At 22.0% G+C, this 25,080-nt stretch overlaps 1 protein-coding gene across 3 annotated transcripts in view; it reads right to left on the bottom strand.

The window, feature by feature from the left end:
* LOC112598654 (lachesin-like) overlaps positions 1-25,080 on the bottom strand; it is a 74,124-nt gene that overhangs the window by 5,105 nt on the left and 43,939 nt on the right. For 2 of the 3 annotated variants that reach the window (XM_025345179.1, XM_025345178.1), the window contains exons 4-5: positions 17,256-17,297; positions 4,759-4,937 (exon numbers count right to left, since the gene is read on the bottom strand). In XM_025345179.1, coding sequence (XP_025200964.1) covers positions 4,759-4,937; positions 17,256-17,297 — 221 coding nt within the window. The remainder of the gene's footprint in view (positions 1-4,758; positions 4,938-17,255; positions 17,298-25,080) is intronic. The other variant, XM_025345180.1, reaches the window with a different exon arrangement.

Raw genomic sequence — 25,080 nt, 5'->3', positions numbered from 1 at the left:
TATCTCTACAGTTGAACATACAATTGAAAATATATTTCCCAAAACAATATATTCTACTATCATTTGTAATTTAAAATTTGGTTTATTAATAAAGCTATATTATTGCGTTTTATTTTCAAGCACAAAGTGAAAACTTAAAATTTGCTTACGTCATTTGTCGATAATACTCCACCAAAAAGCAATAACAGTTTATTTTAACATGTCTAGTAGTGAGCAGATAATTCTTATTAACAAACTCCCTGACCCAGATGTTTCATATATTTTATAAAACTCCTGATCCCTCGAAATCGTGACACGTACACCATATACCCAAACCTAAACGAAGATGAGGAAGTACATCAACAAAGTATTAGCTGTATATCGTATTACAGCTATTTCATTTTATTTCGTCTGCGTGTTTGCCTTGTCACATTTTGATAAGAATAGATATAAACTTTCAATTACTTTTAATTTAGCTTTATATATATGTTCTTTATATATATATATATATATAAAAAATATTGTGCATTGTGTATCAATTATTATAAATTTTAAAAATTTTCAAAACAAACTGCGAATAAATTGATTCACTGTTTTGAGCCTATAATATACTAGTTACGTGTTAGTCCCAAAGGCAACTATGCGAGATTTATGGCGATAAGCTTTAACCGTATCATTTCTCGTTCAGAATGTCAGTTTAGAAATGATTAATAGACTTTAAATACAGAAAAATTGTCCGGTTGATATCGAGCTCCCGTTATTTTTTAATATATTATATTTTATAAATTCGATTTTTATACTTTGCCACTTTTTCGAAGGAATCTATTATTTGGAATTGTATTATTTTTACCTAACAAATCACATTCAAAAATATAATGCCTGAAAAAAACTATTATAGTTTTTACATTCGGTTTGAAATTTTGACTCATCCAAGTATATTTTTAAAACCGGAAAATTCATTTCTGCTATGGTAAGTTTCAAATATATCTCATCATTGAGTAGGTTTCAAGTATAAATTTAATGATGAACCATTTCATACAAATAATTATTAATTTTAAACAAAATGAAGTAAAATTTAATGAAATTTAATTTATTAGTTTATTTTATCTGTATTGTAATTATTTCTTTGGAATGTATATGCTTACAAAAATATCACATATAAGTGAATACCTAACTTATACGTAAATTATTACCATATCCTTATATATATATATATATATATATATTTATGTATATTCGAAATAAAAAGTTTAAATAAATCTAAAATTTTGAAAAATAAATTAGATTTAAGATATTCTAATATAAATAGTTGATGAAAATATCAAAACTACGATCTCTGAAATACAACTATTATTTTAGTTTAAATCTGATGTTAAATAAATATATTCGCGTTTCCCCCCAATTATTTAGAATACAATAGACATTTTTTATTTATAATTTTTTCTAAATTAAAAAATATATCAAATTTTCTGCTATAAACTATTCTCAATATTGATTAAAGAATGAAATTTTAATGCAAAATAAATTACGCAAATACACATGAATACGATTAAAATTATGACGTGAAACATTTGTAGTTTATTTAAATAATTAAAAATATATAGAAATTATAACATTTGATTTAAGTAAATAAGCCACATGAAAAATCGATTAAGATATAAAATATTCTGAAATTTTAAAACAATAGATATGCATTCAAATTGCAATACCCACGTATAATCATTTTTGAGACCATTAATTAATTTTATTATAAAACTAAAATACGTAATAATAAAATAATGATATACACGTATTATGCGGGTACCTATTAATTTATTATAACTGTTATTGTTCGATCGTATCCAATTAAATTCATTTAGAGTAAAAATGTAGGTATAGGTAATAAGAATATCAAAACTTGACGAATTCCAGGTGCATAAAAAAAACTTGCCTTGCTTTTATAACGATGTCGTGTTTTTATGGTAACTAATTTCCGAAAAAAAAAATGTACAATCTTTTGAAAATAACATGTGATGGTATTTTGAGAGCATTAGTATCTCAAAATTCTCATTATTTTTTAGAAGAGTCACTGTAAAAAAAAACCAAACGAAAGAAGTTAAACTACGTAAGATGTAAAGGCTTATATTTGAAGTAATTTTACATATGTAATAATTAATTGTTTTCATATTTAAAGAGAAAACAACCATAACATACTAAAGTAACCTTTCTAAAATGATTATTCTCATGAGATTAAATTCTCGTTTGTAACAAGCGAAACGAGTGTAATTTTTAGAATGATTGTCTACATTTGTTTTTAAATTTAATTGGAATATAACAGTACAAGGTGGTTTTTTTTTTTAAATTAAGAATTTAATAAAAAGTTGATCAATTATGTGGTTGCAATAAGTAGTTATGATGATAAGTAATTTTAATAAACATGAATAACGTGATAAGTAAGCTACTCGTTAGTAATTCATAATTTAATTATTTATTTATCAGTTCAATTCATCATTATTTTCGTTTTATTTTAACCAATGAGAAAGGTAATTTAGATTAGGTAGTAAAGGAAGCCACATCCTTTAATAAAAAGTTAATTTTGTCATACATTGCATTACTACATATTAAGACAAGCTAAGATTGGGTGGAGTTTCTATAGTTTCGTAAGAGATCAAATATGTACATCATGTGACGAAAATGGTCTAATAAAGGCTTTGAACAGGAATAGTTTGATAATAAGATTTGATTTGAGGTTTAGAAGAGAATAAAAATATGTTATCTGGACAAGTTAACTTACGTTTATTTAATTATATTAACTGATTACGGCGATATTATGTATAATGACATTCACAGCCAAGCGTAGGTAGCGTAGCTAAATAGTAGGTACTTAATCAAACTTTATTGTATTCCATGAAACTATTAATTATTATTTGTATAATATATTATACTTCATTAGAATCCCATGTATTTGAATATAATGAAATATTAAAACATAAAAAAATTAGTTATCGTTTAGGTTATAAATTCATATATTATATTACAGAGTTATTAAGTGTTTATATCAATTTATTCCCTAAAAATAATACAAAGGACAACTTCTATATTAATTCAATATTAATAACAATAAATTATGAAACTTTTTGCTAAGTTTATCAATGATAATACAAGTGTTTTTAATCACCGAATGACAAATAAATAAAATAATAGCCACATTTCGACCAACGTACTCATCATAATTCACATCCGAATTCCAAATCATAATTCTCCACTCCGTCCCTTACTATAACCGTAGAGTGAAAAACACATAAAACTGTATAATGACAATATCGTAATAGTACAATAATACCAATATGTGATCAATTGAAACAAATTTATGATTTTCATATAAATAAATTACAATATCAAACGAAATATCCAGTGGATGGTATGTACAAGAATCAGATTTACGAGCGGAAATTAAATTGTCCTAAATAGAATTTTGACTGTTTTTGTTTGTTTTTTAAACTCTCTGACGAATAAGAACAATTAAAACCATTTGAAAATAAAAACAATATGTAACACGATGTTTTTGTGTTTTATAAAATCTATATAAAAGTATCTGCGCTTGCCACCATGTTGTTATATTATGTGGCAAGCTCGGTATAATGTATTTCGTAAACACTATTTGCACGTACGTATTTCACATACCGTTAAAATAGCTTATGAATTATTATTATTGTTTCGAACGGCAAAAAATTATTTGTCTATTTATTATATTTTATGTTGTTTCTACATCCGGTAATTTTGACGTGTCGTGTGTGATTTATCGCGTACACATATGCAGTCGAATAAATAAATTCTCGTAGACAGCGTACCGTGTGGTACATTTGTGATTAATAAAGATCGTGTAATTTAATTATTATTACCATCATTATGTCTGTTATTAAACACTATATTATTATATCTTGTCTGGTGGACAAGCAAAATGATTGCGACCGAAAGAATAATAATCAATTTAATCAAACCGAGAGATATTGTTTTGAATTTATTTTCTATTTATGAATTTATATGCGACATTATCATCAAGATTACCTACAATAACCTTTATTTTAAATTACCTACACGTGCAATTCATTAGAAGATTCGGTACTGGTTATTTTTTTTTAACAAAACCACGCTTATATAGTATATCAGTACAATATATCTCTTATGTTTTCAAATATTAATGTTTAACATCGTATCGCAAAAACTAGTAATGTGATCACAGAACTAAAGAATTAAATTCATTTTTAAGTTTATCTAATTGAAATCGAGCATCCCACTTTTAAAAAATTCCGAATCTTGTCTTTTCTTTTAATTTGATTTAAAAAATGTAAAAATTGTAGTATTTTTAAGCATTGATCATTAGACGAAATTGAGTTGATAAATTTAAAGTTAACTTGATAACAAGTTGAAATGTTTTCAGATTTCTCACGATATAATAAGTTTTTCGGTACGTTGCTTTTAATGAAAAAAATAACTCGTTGGCAAAAAATTGGTGACGTGTATGCTGTGTGGAAGCGTTCTGCTATATTTTTTACACTCGCTCATGATAACTTACTCCGCAAACTTTTACACAACATGTACAGTATACATCGTACACTCACACGTAGACAATTTCCTATATTGAGCTCTTTAAAAACAGTTAGTTCAAAAGAGCACTCAAGAATATATTAATTTCTAAATTGTTTACGACTCAACCATTCGACATTTAACATATTCGTTAATTACTGCACACGAATTCAAAAAAAGAACATTTAGTGGAACGTAATTGACCATTCGTACCATTATCGATATTAGCTTTTCGTTGTGATACCACTGTATACTCTGATGGTTCTGATCGATCAGACCGATCCTACAGGTGAATGTTATCGATCCACCCGGCGTCATTCGTCTCTCCAACGGTTCGTAGTTGGACGTCTTTGACTGCTGGTCGACTACGTCAGATTGGTGTTCATCCTCGTCTGTGAAAAACAAAAAAAAAAAAAATTTAAAAATTATAACGTAATTACAAAAAAATAAAAATAATAACTTCTTTATAGTTATATTATTTTAAATTCTAAATTAAAACTAAAAATGGACATGCCCATTGCATTTTTCACAGTACACACAATACTCGTATATTAAAATAAATTAATACCATAAAAATGATAGATGATAAAATATATTAAAACTGATTTGACATCAATAATTGTAATTGTTATAGGTTTTTTTTTTTTATAATTATTATTATTTTAGTTTCAATTTTTTAAGTGGTTGTATGGTGGGAATGAGAAAAAGTTGAAAAAATATTTATTTTTTTGTCATTATTTCATTCAGGTTAAATTAAAACTACGTAATACAGACATTTATCAAAATGTGTTTCCTTTATATACCTACAACACCGGAATTATTTAAAACTGTTGGACCGAGAATCCACGAGTACCTACTATTATACTGTTCTAAATATATAATAATAACATTTAGGTACCATAACTACCAAAATGAATGAGATCTGCGGTATATAAAGGGTCTTGTAAATGCGCATAACACTAGGATTATAAAACGAGAAAATGTTTAGTTTTTCATAAACGCTAATTTAATTTTTAAATAAACGCGTAGAAATAAGTACAATATACTTTAGTGATTCCGTTTTGTTACAACGTTCACAGTTCATAATATCATAAAATATTCAACAGAAATGTTGACAGTATTTGAAATAATTTATTTTCTAAGTAAATGTGCGTAAACTATTCTTAAAAATGTAAATATTGTACTCGTGATGGACTTTGTCTTCAGTAAAACGCATATGTCATTTAACAGAAAAAAAAAATAAGATTTTTTTACTAAAAAACTATGAACATTACTACAATAATATGATATTATTTAACAATTGTTGATATTAATAAAACAAAAGTTTTTAAAGCTATACTACACACAATGTCTATTTAAACAATCCATTTCAAGTAAAAAATAACTTGTCACTTTATGTACTGAAACTTGAAACTTAATATTATATTAATTGCCCTTAAATTATTACATTATTAACAAAAAAAAAGTTTTGTATGTGGACGTTTAAACATTGCTAAAGCCACCTACATAAAATAACATAATTTATGACAAGTTTGTCAGAAAGCATGAAAATCGTTTTACTTTATATAAATAATTTTAAATTAGTTTCATGACTGTGCATATATTATAGTTTTTAATTTTAATAAGAAAATAGCAAATTTGGAGAATGATAATTTAATTGTATGAAAATAACAACAATTATAAGAAAGTTAATATATACAAGTACTTTGGTGAAAACATTTTTCACAACTTTTGTAAAAAAAAAATATCTATTGTCGAGTCTCGATACTTTGAATTTTAAGTGGCATAAAATAAGTTCCACTTACTTCTATATTTTTAAATTTTATATAATACTCGAGTTAAAAGACTTCAACTAAATTAAAAGGTTAATATAAATGACAATGATGATATCATGATATATTTATACACAGACATATCATAACCACAAGCATATTCGAAAGGTACCATATTATTCCATCGTTAATGGATCGAGATATGTTTAGCATAAATTTAAACACAAAAACAACCATAAGCCATTTAAGTTCCATGATTTATTTATACGATCTGAGCTAAAATTCGTGTTTTGAGCTTAAAATACAATTTAAAACGTGTAGTTATATTTAGCTATATAATGATATTAGATCTTTATATTAAAAAATACCTTATAAAAATATTTATTGGTTTTTATACATAAAATATTTTGCAATATGAAACAATTTTTATCAAGTTTTGAATCCATGTTAAATATAAATTATTATTTAACTTCCATTACTGAATAAAAATGGATAGAGATAAAAAAAATAAATAAATAATCTGCGCGCATGTTAATATTATAGTGGTTGGTAGTTGGGACACGGTACCTATAATATGTTGTAGGTATATATAATATATAAAAATCTATGTAAAATTTCGTTATTTTTTAATTCAATTATGCATATTTTATTTTAAAAAAAGGATAATGTACGTTACCAATCTACTGTACAATAGTCGTTGAATGTACCACGTCATTGAGTAAGTCGCTGTAGTGTATGTATTACATTTAAATCTAACGATATTTAACAATTTCATACGGATATTTATATTTTACTTTTAACCTTCTCACCATCATATAGTATCAACTAGATCTACATTCCTACGATAAATTTATCTAAATTGAAAATCAAATCATTTTTATTACTCTAAAATGATCATAATAGTCACAAAAATGAAAACAAATTTTAAAAAAAACACACTGTATTGTATAATCAATACATCCATCATTCCGCTCAGAATCTAAAATATGATCTATTGACATCTATATCGTATAATACTCTATTATGTACCTATATATTAAATTATATTACGTTCCTAATAACATAATTAAACGATTTAACTATGATATATCAGTACTTATTTTATAAACTACTTTTATACGTACCTATAGTTTAAAATGTATAAAAACAAAATATCAATAATAATAGTGTTTGCTCTAATCAAATGATATTATGTCCAACCTTTTAAATCTCTAACTTATAAGTAATACTTTTAAAAACTATTTATATTTTATTTTAAGATTTTAACAATTATTGTGAAATTCGTAGTACCTATAGGTATTTGAACTATATTGATGGAATCTTCAAAATAATATACTAAAAAGCTACTTATAATTTCTTTGTCTTATTTCTTTATAATAAAAATGTAATATTATAGGGTCTCATGAAGACTATAAGTACGTCAAAAAGAAACCTTACCATGAATATTTTTATATCGAAAAATAATATGACTAAAACTAGCAACGTTATCCTATTTCAAATAGGACCTTTACCTTGGGTGTATTAAAATTTAGTTTTTGTAATGCGTTTAAAGGGCGTCACGTGCAGGTCTTTCAAATTATATGTGATAAAAATAACGAGAACTACATTAGGTCATTCTGTAGTCTACAACATTTTTCGTGTCATAAATGATCATGTATGTATCTCAACATGAAATATTATATATTGCGATTCCAATTATTTCGTAATGTATACTTTCTGTACTTTGGCAGTGATTTTTCACCGACCAGTTTATCTCAAAATTATTTTTAGTATAATTCTTACTATAATATTCTTCTTATTATTATTAGTTATTACTATCTTTTTTTGCCATATTCTAAAAATCCTACATGATAGATTGGGAATCTTCTATTTTATGTTTTCAACGTTTACCTACCATAGCCGTTATTTTTTTTAATTTTTTTTTTATATAATTTTTACACGTATTACAATTCTAAATTCAGCATCACAAGCTCATCATTTCTTATTTATCATTAATTGATATAAACAAGATATATTGTTTTAACATCATCTCACTTTATAAATAAACTGTCGTGTATGCCATTAATGATACTTAATTAATATATCAATGTTTAGTAAGTTAGAACGACAAATGTTAGATACACCAAATTCAGTTATTTAGAATTGAGGACCTTAGAATCTCGTTGATTCTATAAATATACATGCATAAATAATGTTTCCAACTTACATTACAATTACACTACTTCTTAGACCAATGTAAATACTTTTTAGCAGTATAAATAATGTATGTCACTACGTAATTCTATATACGAGTAAGTATAGATACCAAAATAAATATGTATATATATATATATTTTTTTTTTTGTTAATGCCTTTTTTTAACTATATAAAATACTAAAATTTAATGATATAATAATTCAATAATTCAAATTTTAAAATAGGCCATTGGTTAGTACTGCAAAAATAAAATAAATTATATAATCATTTGTAACAAATAAAATAGAAAAATCAACAATTTTTAATTTCGGTTTATAATATATAAGTATATTATTTTTTACGGTAGTTTAGTGAATCTAATAATATTTTAGTTCAAAACTCATTCCCCAAAAAAAAAAAACTGCAATAAAATATAAGGATTTTATAATATTGTCTACGGACAAAATTACTGAAGTTTTAAAAATAAAAAATAAATTTATAATTTAAAGGAAAATAAATGAGTAGTAGAGACAGAAATTGCACCACTTTGTAACTTCTTAAAAAGTATACTATCTGCTAATTATTTTGAATACCATTTAGTTCAAGAAATTGTTTTCTGTTTTTTGATATGAAGTCAATAAAAATAATACTAAGTTCTTATAATCACTGTTTGTTTTAACTTTTGAAATAAAAAACAGCAGAATACTGAATCAAATTTTTTTTCTTAAAGTTAAAGTAAACTTTTTTATTTCTTTCTACCTTTTTTTTAAACATTATAAACTGTCATAGAAACTCTAGTGATAACATGATCTGTGTTTAATACACTAAAACTAAATTGAGAATAAAATAAAAATCACAGTTTTATTAGATTATAAGTAATTTTATATATTACCTGTTTATTTTATTTTTATTTTTCAAAAATAATCTTATCGACATTAAAATGCTATATATTAGTGAATGGATGAAAATAATAAATAATCAATAATGTTATACAACTAAATTCCCATTGGTGCAATTTTTACAAACAAGTAGGTACTTAAACTAGATTTATCAATTCACACTTCAGAGATTAAAAATATAATATGATGGCCTTTATAAAAAAATATCTTATTTTTTTTTTCTTGTCTGAGCTGTTTTGAAGTGTAATATTTATAGCCATGTATAAATATTATGTTATAATATAATATATTTATTTATTTATCAAAACACAATTTCCTTATTTTTAAAATAATTTGGTTTATTTTTTATTAAACTACCTGATATTATAAAGTAGTACCTAATTAAACCATTCAAATTACTTTAAATATATAAATGTTCTTATATACGAATTATAAACTAATTTAGTAATATGTGATCATTTATTTAGTTCTTTGAAAGTAATGTAATTATAAAACAAAATGCTGTACAATTTTACATAAATTAACTATATTAAAGTCTAAAAATTACTTATTATTATAAACAAATTTACTAAAATTTTTGTATTAAACAATATGAAATAAATATAATTTACTGTAATATTATATTACTGTTAAATTCAAATATTTACAATTAAATCAAAATTTTGTAATTGATTATAAGTTATGAATACTAATTTTTGAACACAAATTTCCAATATAAACTTCATGAATATACTCTATAATATATAGCGTCTATAAAACTATAATTAATATCTAAATTCAAATCAAAAAAAATTTTATAAATTAAAGGCAAATTAATTTATGATTTGATTTTTATGAGAAGTAAAATTAAAGTATATAAGTACTTAATTATTTATTTTGACTAAACCTACAGTTATGATAAAATTTATAATTACAAAACCCTACAGTTATAAACAGTTTTAAACACCTTACTAAAATATTCTAGTAATAAACTTGAGAATTGTAGCACAAAAAAAAGTATGAATATTCATTACGTGATAGTCATAGTATAGTTTTAGAAATAAAAACATAATTATTTCTAATTTTTTTTTCACATTTAACTTTTTTGTATAACCCTAAAAAAATGCTACTTTTTAACTAAAAACTATAAATCTTTTAAATAAATCACTTAAAACAGTTAAAACTTAAAAGTTGTACTTAAAATATACATTTTTGAATATAAAACCATTAATTAAATGTATGAAACAGAATATTTTTAAGTTAATTAAAAATACGTGTATGTATTGAAATTATGTAGATAATGTTTCAACTTTTTTATGTGGATAGTATAACATTAAATTAATTTTCTAAAAACGAAATAAAATTATATGTATGAATAAAAAGTAAATCATATTTTTAAATTTTAACTACTATAAAATATAAATTAAAATATATTACAATGTTAGTAATTTTATTGTAGAGATCATAATTTATAAATATTATATAGATTCCGATAAACATTAATATTTACCTTTATTATTTTTATTAACATTAAGATAAAAGGATTATGCATCCGATGCACAAATATGAATGATACTATACAATTTCTATTTATTAGAAAATTAAATTACAATGACTTCCTAAACAATTGTAGTGTTTTCATAATACTTATTTATCCAATAATCATAAAGAAGATTTAATTTGCATCTTATGTGTATGTAACACTAAATTAAAATAATAATATATAAATATCCCTTTTAATATTATGTAGAATTCTGATTTACCTATAGGACATAACAATTAAATGAACTTCAAAGAAATTTATAGTATTCAATTTTCTATTGTCTACATAAAATCGACACATCCTTAGTCATAGACCATAAAAATAATTCTTATGTAAGTTCAGCTGCTAAAAAATGTATTTATATATTAATTTATTTACAAAACATATATTCTTCTGAAAATCAAAAATAAAAAATACATTTATTATCATGAATATTTTTTTAAGTTGTAACTAATGACTAATAGTATATAACTATAGCCACTATAACTTTAGTTATTCAAATTTACATTGGAAAGTAATTAATTAATTAAAAGTTATAATTACTCACATTTCAAAACATTGGTGACAAACGTAAAATTTCTAAAAATGTATGTACACTTTTTTTTTTGTTTATTTTAAAATCTAAATAAAAATAGGTACCTAAAACATAATTTAAATTAAATAACTTTATAAATTAATTTTGCTTCATATGATGCAATTCTTATTGTAATTTAAGTAGTTTGAGGATAATTATCACCTGTTCTAAATAAAATATCGGCACCAAAATCGCCTGAAAAGCCTCGGTCTATCTATGGCTCAGCATATTATTTAAATATATTTAGTAATTTTTTATTCAATTTGTATGGTACTAAAATAAATCATAGTCGGTTATTGATAGTTATTATGACTTAATAATATAAAAGTAATGAAACAAAAAAATAATAATAATTATTAATAAATAAAATATACATAAAATATTTTAATACATAAAAGCATTGTTTTGAACAATTTGAAAACTGTGTATTAAACCTTATTAATAGACGTGTGTTTACCATCGTCTAAATGCAAGATAAAATAAATCTATAGTAAGTAATATTGTAATTATAATACTTGTTTCTCCTACAGTATATGAATGTACATTTTCATGTATGAAGAAGATAAAAGATAAAAACTTACTTAAAAATTGCTCCACAATAATATGTCTAGCTCAAATATAATCTTTTAGTTTTATTTTATCATAGATAATATATCAAAATAATTAATGGTGTGCATAATTTCATAATATTAGAAATAATAATTCTATAATAATATGTTTTGATATAATATATAAATATACAATATACATATATCAAGTAAAAGTAATATCCCTCCCTTAAAATAGCTGACCTTAACTATGTCCACCTGATTCAAAAGTTCAGAAGGCGGTACTGCCTAAATGGAATTATGGACAACAGTTAGAAGGTATGTCTAAAATAAATATTAATAATCTGTTTGGACCCTTATTTTACATATTTAATTAACCTTCAAACCTTTTCAATTTCCACTTTTCCAGATGGCTCCAACATATCTGTAATAATATAATACTTAAATATAAAATGACAAGTAGTGAATTACTGTTTAATAACCACACAGTTATCTAATGTTACTAAATCCTTTGAAAATTAACACATTTAAGTCTAAATTGATACCTTCAATATTCAATTTTGCAACAGGGGAAAAAAAAAGCAACCGTAGCTGACAAAATATAAATTTTCATATAATTTATACTTCCAAAAAATTACACCAACTACGGTAACCTATACAAAAATGAAAATTATAATTTGAGAAAAACTATTGTATAAAATGTTAATATACCTTTGCCCTTTAATAAATAATAGAAATATACTAATAAGTCATTTATTTTCTTATATTGATGATAACTGAAAAATTAAATTGTAGTTCAATTTTATAGTAACTATTTATTAATGATAGTATGTAGAAAACTAACACACGACGACACGCTTAAATTATATTTTTTTTTTCAAATCAATCATTCTAATAGTTGCTCTTAATATCAATTAAAGTAAATTTAAAATTTTTTATAATAAAATAATAGTTTTTCATTTTTTTTAAATGATTTTTATAATTAATGAAAACAAATCTCCAATTTATATAGTTACTTCACCTTTTATATTTTACAATTTAATATTAATAATTAATTGTATTATATAATAAAATTTCACACTATATTATGATATAATATAAGCCACTTATCAAATTTATTTTATGGCACTCATTATTGAATTGAATAAATAAATTAATACTAATACTGTTTACAAAATAGACAATGAATTTATTTCGATACTTTTAAGTTTAACCAAAGAAAACAGTTTTTAATGTTTAATTTACGATTTGAAGGTAAAATATTTTACTTACAGAATTATTGATTCTAAAGTTTAAAATGTTATAGACAATTTTAAGTTAATACTAAATCCTCAACAATTTGAAAAAAATATACACCATGCAAATATTAGTATTTAATATAAGAAAAAAATAAAAATAAGTTAAAATAAATAGTTGAAGTTTACTTTGTTTCCATAATTCATTATTAAAGTACCTTCTAGAGTTCTAGAGCAATTGAAGAAATAAATCTTCTATGAAAAAGAAACCATTTGTTGTACAAAATACGTATTATATATTATTATGTCCTGTTGAAGAAATAAGTATTTACACAATACAAATACGTCTTACAAGTTTAAAAGTACAGGGTGGTTGTACATATTTAAGAAACATAAATAAAGAATTAATACATAACATAGAGTTAAATCAAAAAGTTTTGAATTTTAAAACATTTATTTAAGTAAAAATATTAATCAAAATCACTGTTAATTTTTTTGTGATAAAGGTTTAAAATTTATGATTTTACTTAATAAATTATCAGTCTAATGTCTGACAATAGTTCTATAACTATTCAAAGAATTTAATAATTTGAAAAAATCGATTATTTCTTATTACAATCGAATTTAAGTAATTATTATAATTATCAATATATGTATATATAACTCAAATATATGTTAATCTTAAGTTTTATTTATTTTTGATAAACAATACTATAAGTTAAAGACTACTCAATATAAGTTTATTGATACATTATGTATTATATCTGCACAATATTAAGTGCTTTTATGTTTCCGGAGTATTTGAAACCAATTTTTAGATTTTTCTGGCGATAAGGTTATATGGCGATAAAATGCTTACGTTTCCTATTTTCATCAAAAACAATAAAATTGTTTTTGAATATATTATTTCTAATTTGTCAATTTTATAATGAAACATACATTTTTATGACTTAATTTAGTAACTAGCCTATTTTAGGCTTATATTCACATGAAACTTGAAAGAGTCTTATTTGTCATCAAATTCATTACATTTTTTTTTGTCTTTAACTCCTATCTTATTTATATCTATTATGCAGAATTTTCCGAATCCTGTTTAAATGAAAAAGGAAACATTACAATTTTAAAAATGAGGATATGTATTTTTTAACATTATTTTTCCTAGTAACATTATACTAAAATAGTCGATACTAACTTAATCAGGTATCGTTTTATTACACAATTAAGTTATTTTAAAGCAGGTTCAACTTGGAAACCTAACATCAACTGTCTTATTATTTATCACTATGTATACACTTTCTATTCAAAATTTAAATAGTATTGTAATAAATTTACTAAATAATTATTATATAAATATTATTATTATTATTATTATTATTATAAATGTATAATAAATTTAAAATGTAGGTTTTTCTTATTATTTAAAATTCCTAATCATTTATATTAATTACAATATTTATAACTTAAAAATTTTGATCATGATAAATAAATTTTACTATATATTACCTATACCATTAATTAAATATATTGTATATATTTATACAATCAATATCTATATACTGATTTTTTTTACGTTATAATACATAGAGTAAATTATAATACTCGTATTTTACCAACTATATTTCTTAAATTTACAAAATTTAACCTAACACTTGCTATTTCAGAGGAATAATAATTTTAAATTTTAATCTTTATAAATATATATATATATATATATATATATATATATATATAAAGTGATATTCATAATGATATACATTTTCTCTAAAATTAAATAATATGACATAAAAACTTAATAGATAGTTTATAAGAATTTTAACTTAAACCATTTTTTTTCCTCTGTCAATGGTGGTATAAAAACAGTTTTTATACATATTAAGTATCCATTATGAGTGGTGAATAATATAATAATGTTTTCAGAAAAACCAGTTTAAGCTGAAGGTCTTTTTACAGTAATAATTAGTGAGACTATTTATTTTTTTCAATGAACGAACTTTTATTAAACTTATGGTATTAATATTTAAATAACTTTACTAAAAATAATTCATTTTGAATTTTTCAAACTTAATAATTCTGAAGTTTTAATTTTTTTATAAGTTATAGTTGTTTTAAATTCTGAGCAAAGCGTTGAAAGTATTTATTTTATAATTACGACAAATTTTAAAATATAATTACGATCAATCATCAAAATATTCCTAATATGTACTCGATACATGTTCAAAGTTTGATAAAATTAAATGTTTAAACGAAGAATTATGATTTGTTATTTTTATTTAATTTCTTGGGATTTGAAACGTTTTGCTATTTTATTTATTATTATATATTATTAACAATACTCAATGATATTATCAAAGTATTAGTGCAACATTCATAAAAATATTACTTATATGAAAACATTTTTCAAAATATTAACAGACGGGCAGTCTAAGTTCAGAATCGTTTTTTATGTGCAATGTTATACTATTCAATTTAAATTTAAATAATCTATGTACTGAACTACTAAATTATGAGTTATACAAACTAAAACTATTATAGGCTATAGAGAAAAGTGAGTACCCCGGGATTTTTTTTTATCATTATTCATATTATATAATATAATATGAAATACAATATATATTTTTATATCTATTCTGCAGTATCAGTAGATACTATGAACAAATTTACATTCAAAACAAAGTTAAATGAAAAAAAAATAAAAACTAAACTATTAAAAAGGATTTCAAATGCATATTCCATTTTTTTTTTTTTTTATGAAATAGTTTTAAAATAAATATTAATTATTGTTAATAAAATATAATTTACAGTTTTAAAAACTTTTTAAAATTGCTATTACTTTTAAAATAATTTCTATTCAGATAATTTTATTTTTTATATACAAATAATATCATAAAATCTTTAAATATTATACTTAGTTAAAATAAGAGCAATAAATTATTTTAAATTCTAAATGATACTATTATATTTTCACTTAATAAGTCTGAAATGAATGTGAACCTATAAATGCATATGAATTCGTATATGAATAATATATATATTATTATTATTATATCTATTCATTATTTTAAATAAAAATCGATACACTCGTATGTGTTGTATCTGTCATGCAAACTATATAACATAGCAAATTTTCGGTTAGGTATTAGGACCGATTTTACAATAATTGCTATAATATTAGAATAATATACATATTAAACGTAAGAAAGTGGTTTGGTGTGGCACATTAGGTTACAATCGTAAAAACAACCTACATGTACCAACCTTACCTCTACCCACAGTTCATAATCCCTACAACAGCTTGACCCTAGTCGCCGGTCGGGCTTAAGTTCAATAAATAAAAAAAAAAATAAAACGTAAGAATATTATCTGTTCTCACTTGCTTACTTGTTTACTATATTTATATTTTTAAGTAAGCTATGTAAACTGCATGTATTAAATTATTAAAATAAAAAAAAATGGCCATAACTCACTGAAAATTTAAAAATCAGAAAAACCGAAATGTGATAACAGATAATGTTTTTATCTTTAAAATGTATAATGTAAAAATTTATTTTATTTTTAAATGTAACATGATAAAATAATTTCTACTGAACAAAGATTCAAATAATTCATTCTAATTAAATGAATAAAAAAAAATTAATTTATACAACAAAAATTTTGTCAATAATGTTAATAATATGTATTGTATTAAAATAATTATAATTATTATTATTATATTTTGAAATTGCTGATTTTAAGGTAAATTATTCAATAAAATAATAACTATTGCAATTAAGTATTCAAAATTTAATGCAGATTATTAGCTACGAATAACTTTTAAATATAAATCATTATTAATTATATGGATTTATCATTATTTTTATTTTTTAATAAAAAAATATTCACATTTATAAACTTTATTAGGTACTTAATTAAATTTTAGAATATTATTAGAATAATAATTATAAATAATAATGTTTGTAGAAAAAAAATCATTAAATTATTTACTCACTAAAACTGGTTTCTCCCATATCACCGATCATCACATCGGACTCTGTAAAATAATGCATTTTGTTTTAAAAATTTGAATAGTATCGAGTAAATAAATCATATTTCCTAATTATATAATATTGATAAAAAGTCAACAAATTTTACATGGTTTAATCTTTTATGAAAAAAAAATCTGAGAAATCACTTTTCTTATATTATATGTTTGAGTGTTCTTCGTCATCTAATAGGTTACCGTAAAAAATAATGTGTGATAAATACGAAAAATGATTCTAATCAGAGACAGCGTATCAACCTTTATTTTTAAAAGGATGTTTTACAAATTATTTATATTATTAGAGTATTTTTAAGTATGATACTATAAAATGTAACGCTGCTAGGATTAAAGCCAGTATTTTTACCTAGATTATTTAATTATTAAGTAGATAATATAATACTAGATTCAGTTTTATTTTTAGTTTAATTGTATAATTGTTTAATGATATAATTTCCAGGTAATTAGAAGACTTTAACAAATAATATAAACGAATAGTGTTTTGCTAATGTTTTATAACTCACTTGCTCCGCCATAATTTACGCTTAATGAAATAAACTAACCAAAATTATGTACAATGTATAATTTATAATATGTTCATTTATATTCTGGTTATATAATAAAATTTGATTTTCAATATTATAAAAAGATACTTAAAGTAATTTATTTTTCTGTTAGTAAAATTTGGTAATTAAATTGATTTAAAAATTAATATTTCAAAAAAATAACATAAAATTTATAGTATGATGTTGTTATATTACATATTTTATTACTTTATATTCACTTATAACTTATAATACAATATATACATAATCCAAAATGAAGCGGTGGATGTATTTAAGGCTTAAATAGCTCAAATTAGTTTAAATATCTATAGAAAATAATAGTTTTAGACGTTTTAGTAATAGATAAAAATTTTTAAGATTCTATGATCAATAATTTTTAAATTAAAACAAAATAATATAAATTGTTTGAGGATAAATCGTTAATGAATATGACGTGAGTTGAATTCAATTTGTTTAAAATGTAAATAGTTAATAAAAAAATTAATATGGCTTACCGTCAAACATTTTTTTTTTTTAATTTTAGTAAAAAAACTCATAAAGAATATTGTATTAAACTTTCAAGTTCAAGGAATAAAAATTAAATTTTAAATAAGAACTTAAAAAAATTTAAAAAATAAATAAATACATTTTCAAGTTTTTTGACTGAAAAAATGTTCTTAAATAAAAAATCGTAAATTTAAAATATCTATTATTAGCTAGAAAAAAAAATAATATATATTTTCTTCTTTTTTTAATTTTTCCGAATTATTCTGAAGAATACTAAATATCTCCCTCCTAAAAAAATAAAATTAAGTATAAATACCTATATCCAATTTTCTTTCAACGAAACCACAAAAAATTCAAATTATTACAAAACCAACACAATTATCGTTCAACTCTAAAATGTACTTGATAGCAATAGATCACACTACGAATAATTATAATTTGTAAATAAAGAGTTTACTAAGTATAAGTATTTTTCTCACTTAATTAAATAATATTGATTTAAATTTTTTTCATAAATGTTATTTATTATTAAGATTATTAAGAAATATTAAAAATTCCCTCAGTGTTTTTCATTTAGAGCCGAGCAATAAATATATTATCATCACAGTATGTGTTTTTATTCCTATCGTCACCATTTGAAGCAGTATAAATACTTCAATCTTCTACTTTAAGACTTGATTTTTGATAGCAATTTGGATATAGTGATGTTTATGGATCGAAGTTACATATATTTAAATCATAAAATATGCAATGTAATTTTTAAATATAAAAATATTTTCAATTTTTGTATGTAGAATAAATTTGTATATAATAACTGTATATAAAATTAAAACATATATATGATTATGTAATATGCAAAAACATGCATTTTATGAAAACCATGCAATTACAACTAAAATATGCAAAATTTGTAATATTCTTTATTTATGCATTATCCATGAAAATTTATTTATAACATGCAATTTATTATAAAAAATATGAAAATGTATTAAACACGAAATTCAATCTTTAGATTAATATCTGTAACAACTTATTTCTCCATTATCTTTATTTTTTTTCAAAATAATAATTTTTTTAATTGTAACTTTAATCTTGTTGTTACTTTGGAGGATCAAAATATGGTAGGTTTTTAACCTTTAAAAATAATCGAGAAAACAAAAATGTTTTTTAAAAAATTGTGAAACCTTTAAAGACTTTAAATTTTTTAAGTTTATATTTTAGCATTTTATAGACAGAAAATATGTTGGCTGTTTTTAATGGTATTTGATATCTTTGAACATTAACTAATATTTTAATTTTTTCAAGATAATATGTACCTATGATTTGTATATTTTGGTTGCAAAATTTAAAATTTGGAATTTGAATTTATGTACTGCAATATGATATTATATTGTTATATAAATGCTTACTAACAATTTTCATTTCAACTATATTTATGTTTATGTATATCTAAACTATAAGAATGAAAAGAAAGATGTTCATCACATCCTGCATACGCTTGGAAAGGTCATTTCAACTCTGTACATTTTTAAAAATTAAAATAAAATCATTGTTATGTAACCATCAGTTGTTGGAAGCTTACAACAATTGAAACACGAGTTTAAATAATAGAGTTATTGTTGAATTACCGTAATACAAATAGTAAGGTAAATTACTTTATTAAAAATACGAAAAAAACATATTGTTAAATATACTTAAATTATAATAACTTAAATTACTCAATGACAAGGTACAATCAATATCTACAACTTTCAGCAGTATCTTTTTCTTTTTCTCCTGTTTTTGAAATTTTTATCATAAAAACCAATCATGATATAAATTTTAGTCTCAATAATTTAATAAATGTATAAGTACGTTTTTAAGTTTTAATCATTTAGCGTTTTATTATAAGATATTGTCTATTTCTTCACATTTATATATATATATATTTTTTTTTTTAATTTCCCCAACTACTAAATTATGTTCTTATTCTTCTTAATTATTAATAATTACATTATATAGTATTACATATTTACAGTTTATCATGAAACTTATAATTTTGCTTGAGTAAATTTAATTTATTAAATAAAATATTTAATATTTCATTTATTATTTTTCCACAAATCAAAATATCATGCTCTGTACTGCTATAATACCTACTTTTTTTTATTATTATTTAAGTGAATAATAACAACTTATATATGCATGATCAATAACTTATTATTTTATCAAAATAAATTTAAACGTGAATGACTCGACAGTAGAAGTCACCCATCTGTAATATCCCATGCATAAGTTTAGAGAATATTATTTAAGTGGAAATAAATTTTTGTAATTACATTATCAGGATAATAAGTCACGATTTCAATGTCTTTTTAATCTGCAAGAGCCATACAATTTAAAGACATTGTTTGAATTAAGGAGTTAGTTACGCAAGTTTTGAGTTAAAACACTTATTATGAGTTCATTTGCAGTTTTTATTTGTAGGGTTTGGTTAGTTATATACCAGAATGCTTCAGTAACGATATGAAGTTATATTTTAAAATTATTAAATGGGACGAATGTTTAAGAGTTTAGCCGAGTCTCAGATATGAATACTAAAAGACCAGGGTGGTATAATGATGATTTTGTACAGGAGTATTTTTAATTTAACTTTGAGTTTGGACTTAAAAAGAGTTCGGAAAAGGTTAAGTCTAATGTTAGCCGTTTTTTTTTGTTTTTGAAACAGGTACCCCAAGTTAGATGTTTGTCTAGTGCAGTATTTTTTAAACTGTATTCCGTGGAACCTCGGGGTTTCACGAAGATCACTTCAGGGTATCGTGAAGCTAAATTAATTTTTTTTTTAAATTTTAAAGAAAATTACTTTAAAATATCTAACTAAAGATTAGTAGTGACTAGTGGAAAAAAAATGTTTGTATAATAAATAATTAATAAATAATAATTTAATATATGGTATATCTATAGGATGATTCTAAACTCTATATTATAATTATTATATGAAATAGTTATAATTTTTATTGAAAATAACCTTAAAAAAAGCTAAAAAGCTAAAAAAAAAGTACGAGTTCTACGATAAAAGTGAACATCAAAAAGGGTTCCACGGATAAAAAAGTTTAAGAAACGCTGCTCTAGCGTAATACCAAGATATTTTGTTTCAGTTAGACAGTAATAGTTACATTGTTTAATTTTATTGAATGACATTTATCACTTACTCTCATTTATTTTGATAAACTATTTATTTTTTTTATAATACTCATATATTTATGCGTTAAACATTTAATGGAATTATATTTAAGTTAAAACAATAATGCATTTTAAATTGAGCAAGTACCTATGCATACCTATAACATAAATAATAACATTTATTTTAAAAATATGAAAATATTTTGTATCTATAAAGTAGATGAATTCAATATTTTATATTTCTATAACACGTAGAAATGCATATTTACAATTTTGACAACCAATTCATTATATACTCATCAATCACAATAAAAAAAGATAAAAGAAAATAACCTTTCAGTAAAATGTATTGAGCTTTATTTTTCTTGACAATCATTGTGCTATTCTATCACAGTTCTAAATACAATTTTCAAGACTAGATTGACATGGCATTCACTTATATTTTTATTTTAAGTCTATTTTATCTTTTATCGATGTAGCTGACGAACCAATAGCATAAGTATGACTAAAGATGTGAACACAGACATCTGTACAATTCACAAATAAACCATGAATGTTAAAAGTCATTCATAAAATTAGCAACAAATGACCCTTAAAAACATAAAATTTGATTTTTTTTTTTTTTTATAAGTGAATACTATTTATGTTCTTAAAATATACTATAATTTAAAGGAGTTAATTAAACATGTATGATATTTAATAAAATGCAAATTATTAAAATCAAATATTTTGTTTTATTTTTGCATAATATATTATTTATTATTAATATTTTTAATCAAATGACAATATTTAATATAATAATTATACTAGTTTGTTTTAAATGTAAATATACTAACACAAGTTATTGTATCTCAGCCATTATGGTAACAATTGTTAATATATTAAAAAAAAAAATAAATACTTTTGATCTCATATTCTTGTTTTGATATTAGTTTGGTTGTTACAAAAAAAAACATAACCTTTTTTTTAAAAATCAGTTTGTTGAAATCTATAAAATTACACTAATAAATCTAAATTTTATTATAAAAAATTGTAAGTACATAACTAAACGTTAGGATATATTTTACATGTTAAAACATTAATTAAAATGATTTTAAGTTAATACCAAAAATAAAGTAATTATTCTATAATTGCTACATATTTATTGATAAATTACAAACATAATATCGAAATATCGTAATGTTATTACTCATATTACGAAATAGACTTTTATGCTTAATAATACTAATAATTTTTAAGTAGAATGCATGTCAAATGATTATAACCATAAATAGTACTGATAACTGTAAAATCATTAAGTAGAAATTAGTTCCGAGTGTTTTAACTGAATTAAAGACTTTATATTCTGGTACACTACTCAATTTCATTAGACGTAATGAAGTTTCGCTTCAAAGCGAAAGCTTGGCAACCACAATTAAAGCATTGGTTCAGTAATCCAAACAAATAGACTAGACTTTTTGAGATCAAATAGTATGGTTTGTTATAGTTGTATATATGTACAATATAAATATAGAAACTATTTTTCTAAATCCAATTTTACGTGACGTTACAAAAAGTAAAATAATTAAAGTTTTATATTCATAAAATAATATAATTTGAATTTACTAATAACTTATATTTTTGTTTTAAAGATTGTCAAAAGTTGTACATATATATCCAAACCACTCTCAAATATTAAAGCATTTATAGTGATCCATAAGATGATGACAGACAAACAAATCAATAATAACATACCAACATATACATCAATTTAAAGTCAATAGATAAAGCCTGTATAGATGTATATTCTTCACTCTCTAAAATGGAACAGAATCTAAGATGCATATTTATATAGACATATAGTTTGTGCATGGCCATGCAAAGAGGAGCAAAAGCGGCAAATGCTTTAGGCCATGGAAATCGCCAGAATTTTAGGAACGCCAAATTAAAACATAAACCTATACTTTTTTGTTATTAATATGTGTAAAAATATATTGTATTTTTATCTTATATATGTCATGATAAAAGAATATAATGAAATGCTCAACAGTACATTTCTAAAAAACCATACGGTTGTTGTTGATAATGACCTTCACTATCGATTTTATTCAGTATCATTCATATCAATAAAATTTAGAATGAATATTTAGGAGTTCTTTCAGTCTTAAAACTTTTATCTTTTAATCCAAATCAAAAGAATTTAATATATATTTGAATAATATTAAACAAAAATTAATGAAGTATCAATAATAATTATTATTAATAAAATAGAATAATTTTTCTTTCTTATAATAGTTTTTTGAACGACTTACTTATAATTGCTTGACAATACTGCAAAACGACAGTAAGTCTAATTAATATTGATGTTTATAAGTAACATATCTTTATAAGTCAAAATTATGATATAATCAAAATCTACAGAAAAATTTTAAGTATTTTTAATTAAACACAAATATAGCGATCTTAAGAAGAAATTCATAGAATTAAATGTAAAATCATTCTTATCCAATAAAAAACTTAAAGATAAAATTATAATTTTTCAAAAGCAAAAAATTAAGAGTAAAACATTAATTCTTAAAATAGACATGTTAATTATTTAGTTAAATAAAACAAAATTTATCAAAAATATATGAAAAAATTTGATTTATAATTAGCAAAAAAAAATATTAAGTCAATTGGTCAATATAAAAAACACTAAAGGTTAGTAAATATTAATGCAGATTATTTGAAAAAACTTTTGGTGAATAAATTATTAAATTATTATATATATATATATAGGAAACACTAAAGTACATCTAATTTGAGAATAATTCAAGTCAACAGACATTTATTTTTGAAATAAAAAATAAATTATTTATTTGTCAAAATTTCAGTTTCTGTTAAAATAACCTTTTTTTTTCTCTATTTACTTTAAAATGTGTTGAGAACAATTACATTAGATCTAAGATAAAATAAATCCAACTTTCAACTAAAATCAACTCTTAAAGTTGAAGATTAAAGCATGTTTATTTCAATTTGAATGTATGTACCCACAGATGAAAAAACACACATCATCGTAAAATCAATACATTTATTGCTCCACTTAAAATATAAAATATGACCAATGACCATGTATTGTAAATAAAAACAACCATTGTTTTTAGTAGGTCACTTGGGTTAGATATACTAAATTTACGTTTTAGTTTTTAATTTTAAAGTGAAGTATCATCGTGTTTGAAAAACCATTCTAAGTGAGGTTCATTATGAATAAAGAAACCACATTTTAGGTCAAAATATGCATAAGTTTGTAAAAAAAAAGGGTTAATGTTTTTTTAATTGTATATAGAGATAGTTATAATATTTCTTAAATAATCTTTAATGAAGATGTCATGTATTAATTTCAAATTTCTATTCATAAAAATTTAGTTTAAATTACATTTTTATAGCATGATTCTCAGTATTTTTAAAGACTTTTTTTTATTTCTTCTTAAATCTATGTTATTTAATTTTTAATTTTAGCTTGTGTAAAGCTTAATATATTGGAAATGATAATTTATTATTGATTAAATACAACTTATACGTATTAAAGTTAAAGTAAATATTATACCAAGAAAAAAAATTAT

Source organism: Melanaphis sacchari, unplaced genomic scaffold, assembly GCF_002803265.2.
Source record: "Melanaphis sacchari strain LSU unplaced genomic scaffold, SCAv2.0 Contig49_pilon_pilon, whole genome shotgun sequence".
Taxonomy (NCBI): Eukaryota; Metazoa; Arthropoda; class Insecta; order Hemiptera; family Aphididae; genus Melanaphis; species Melanaphis sacchari.
This window is presented reverse-complemented; position numbering and strand designations above follow the sequence as displayed.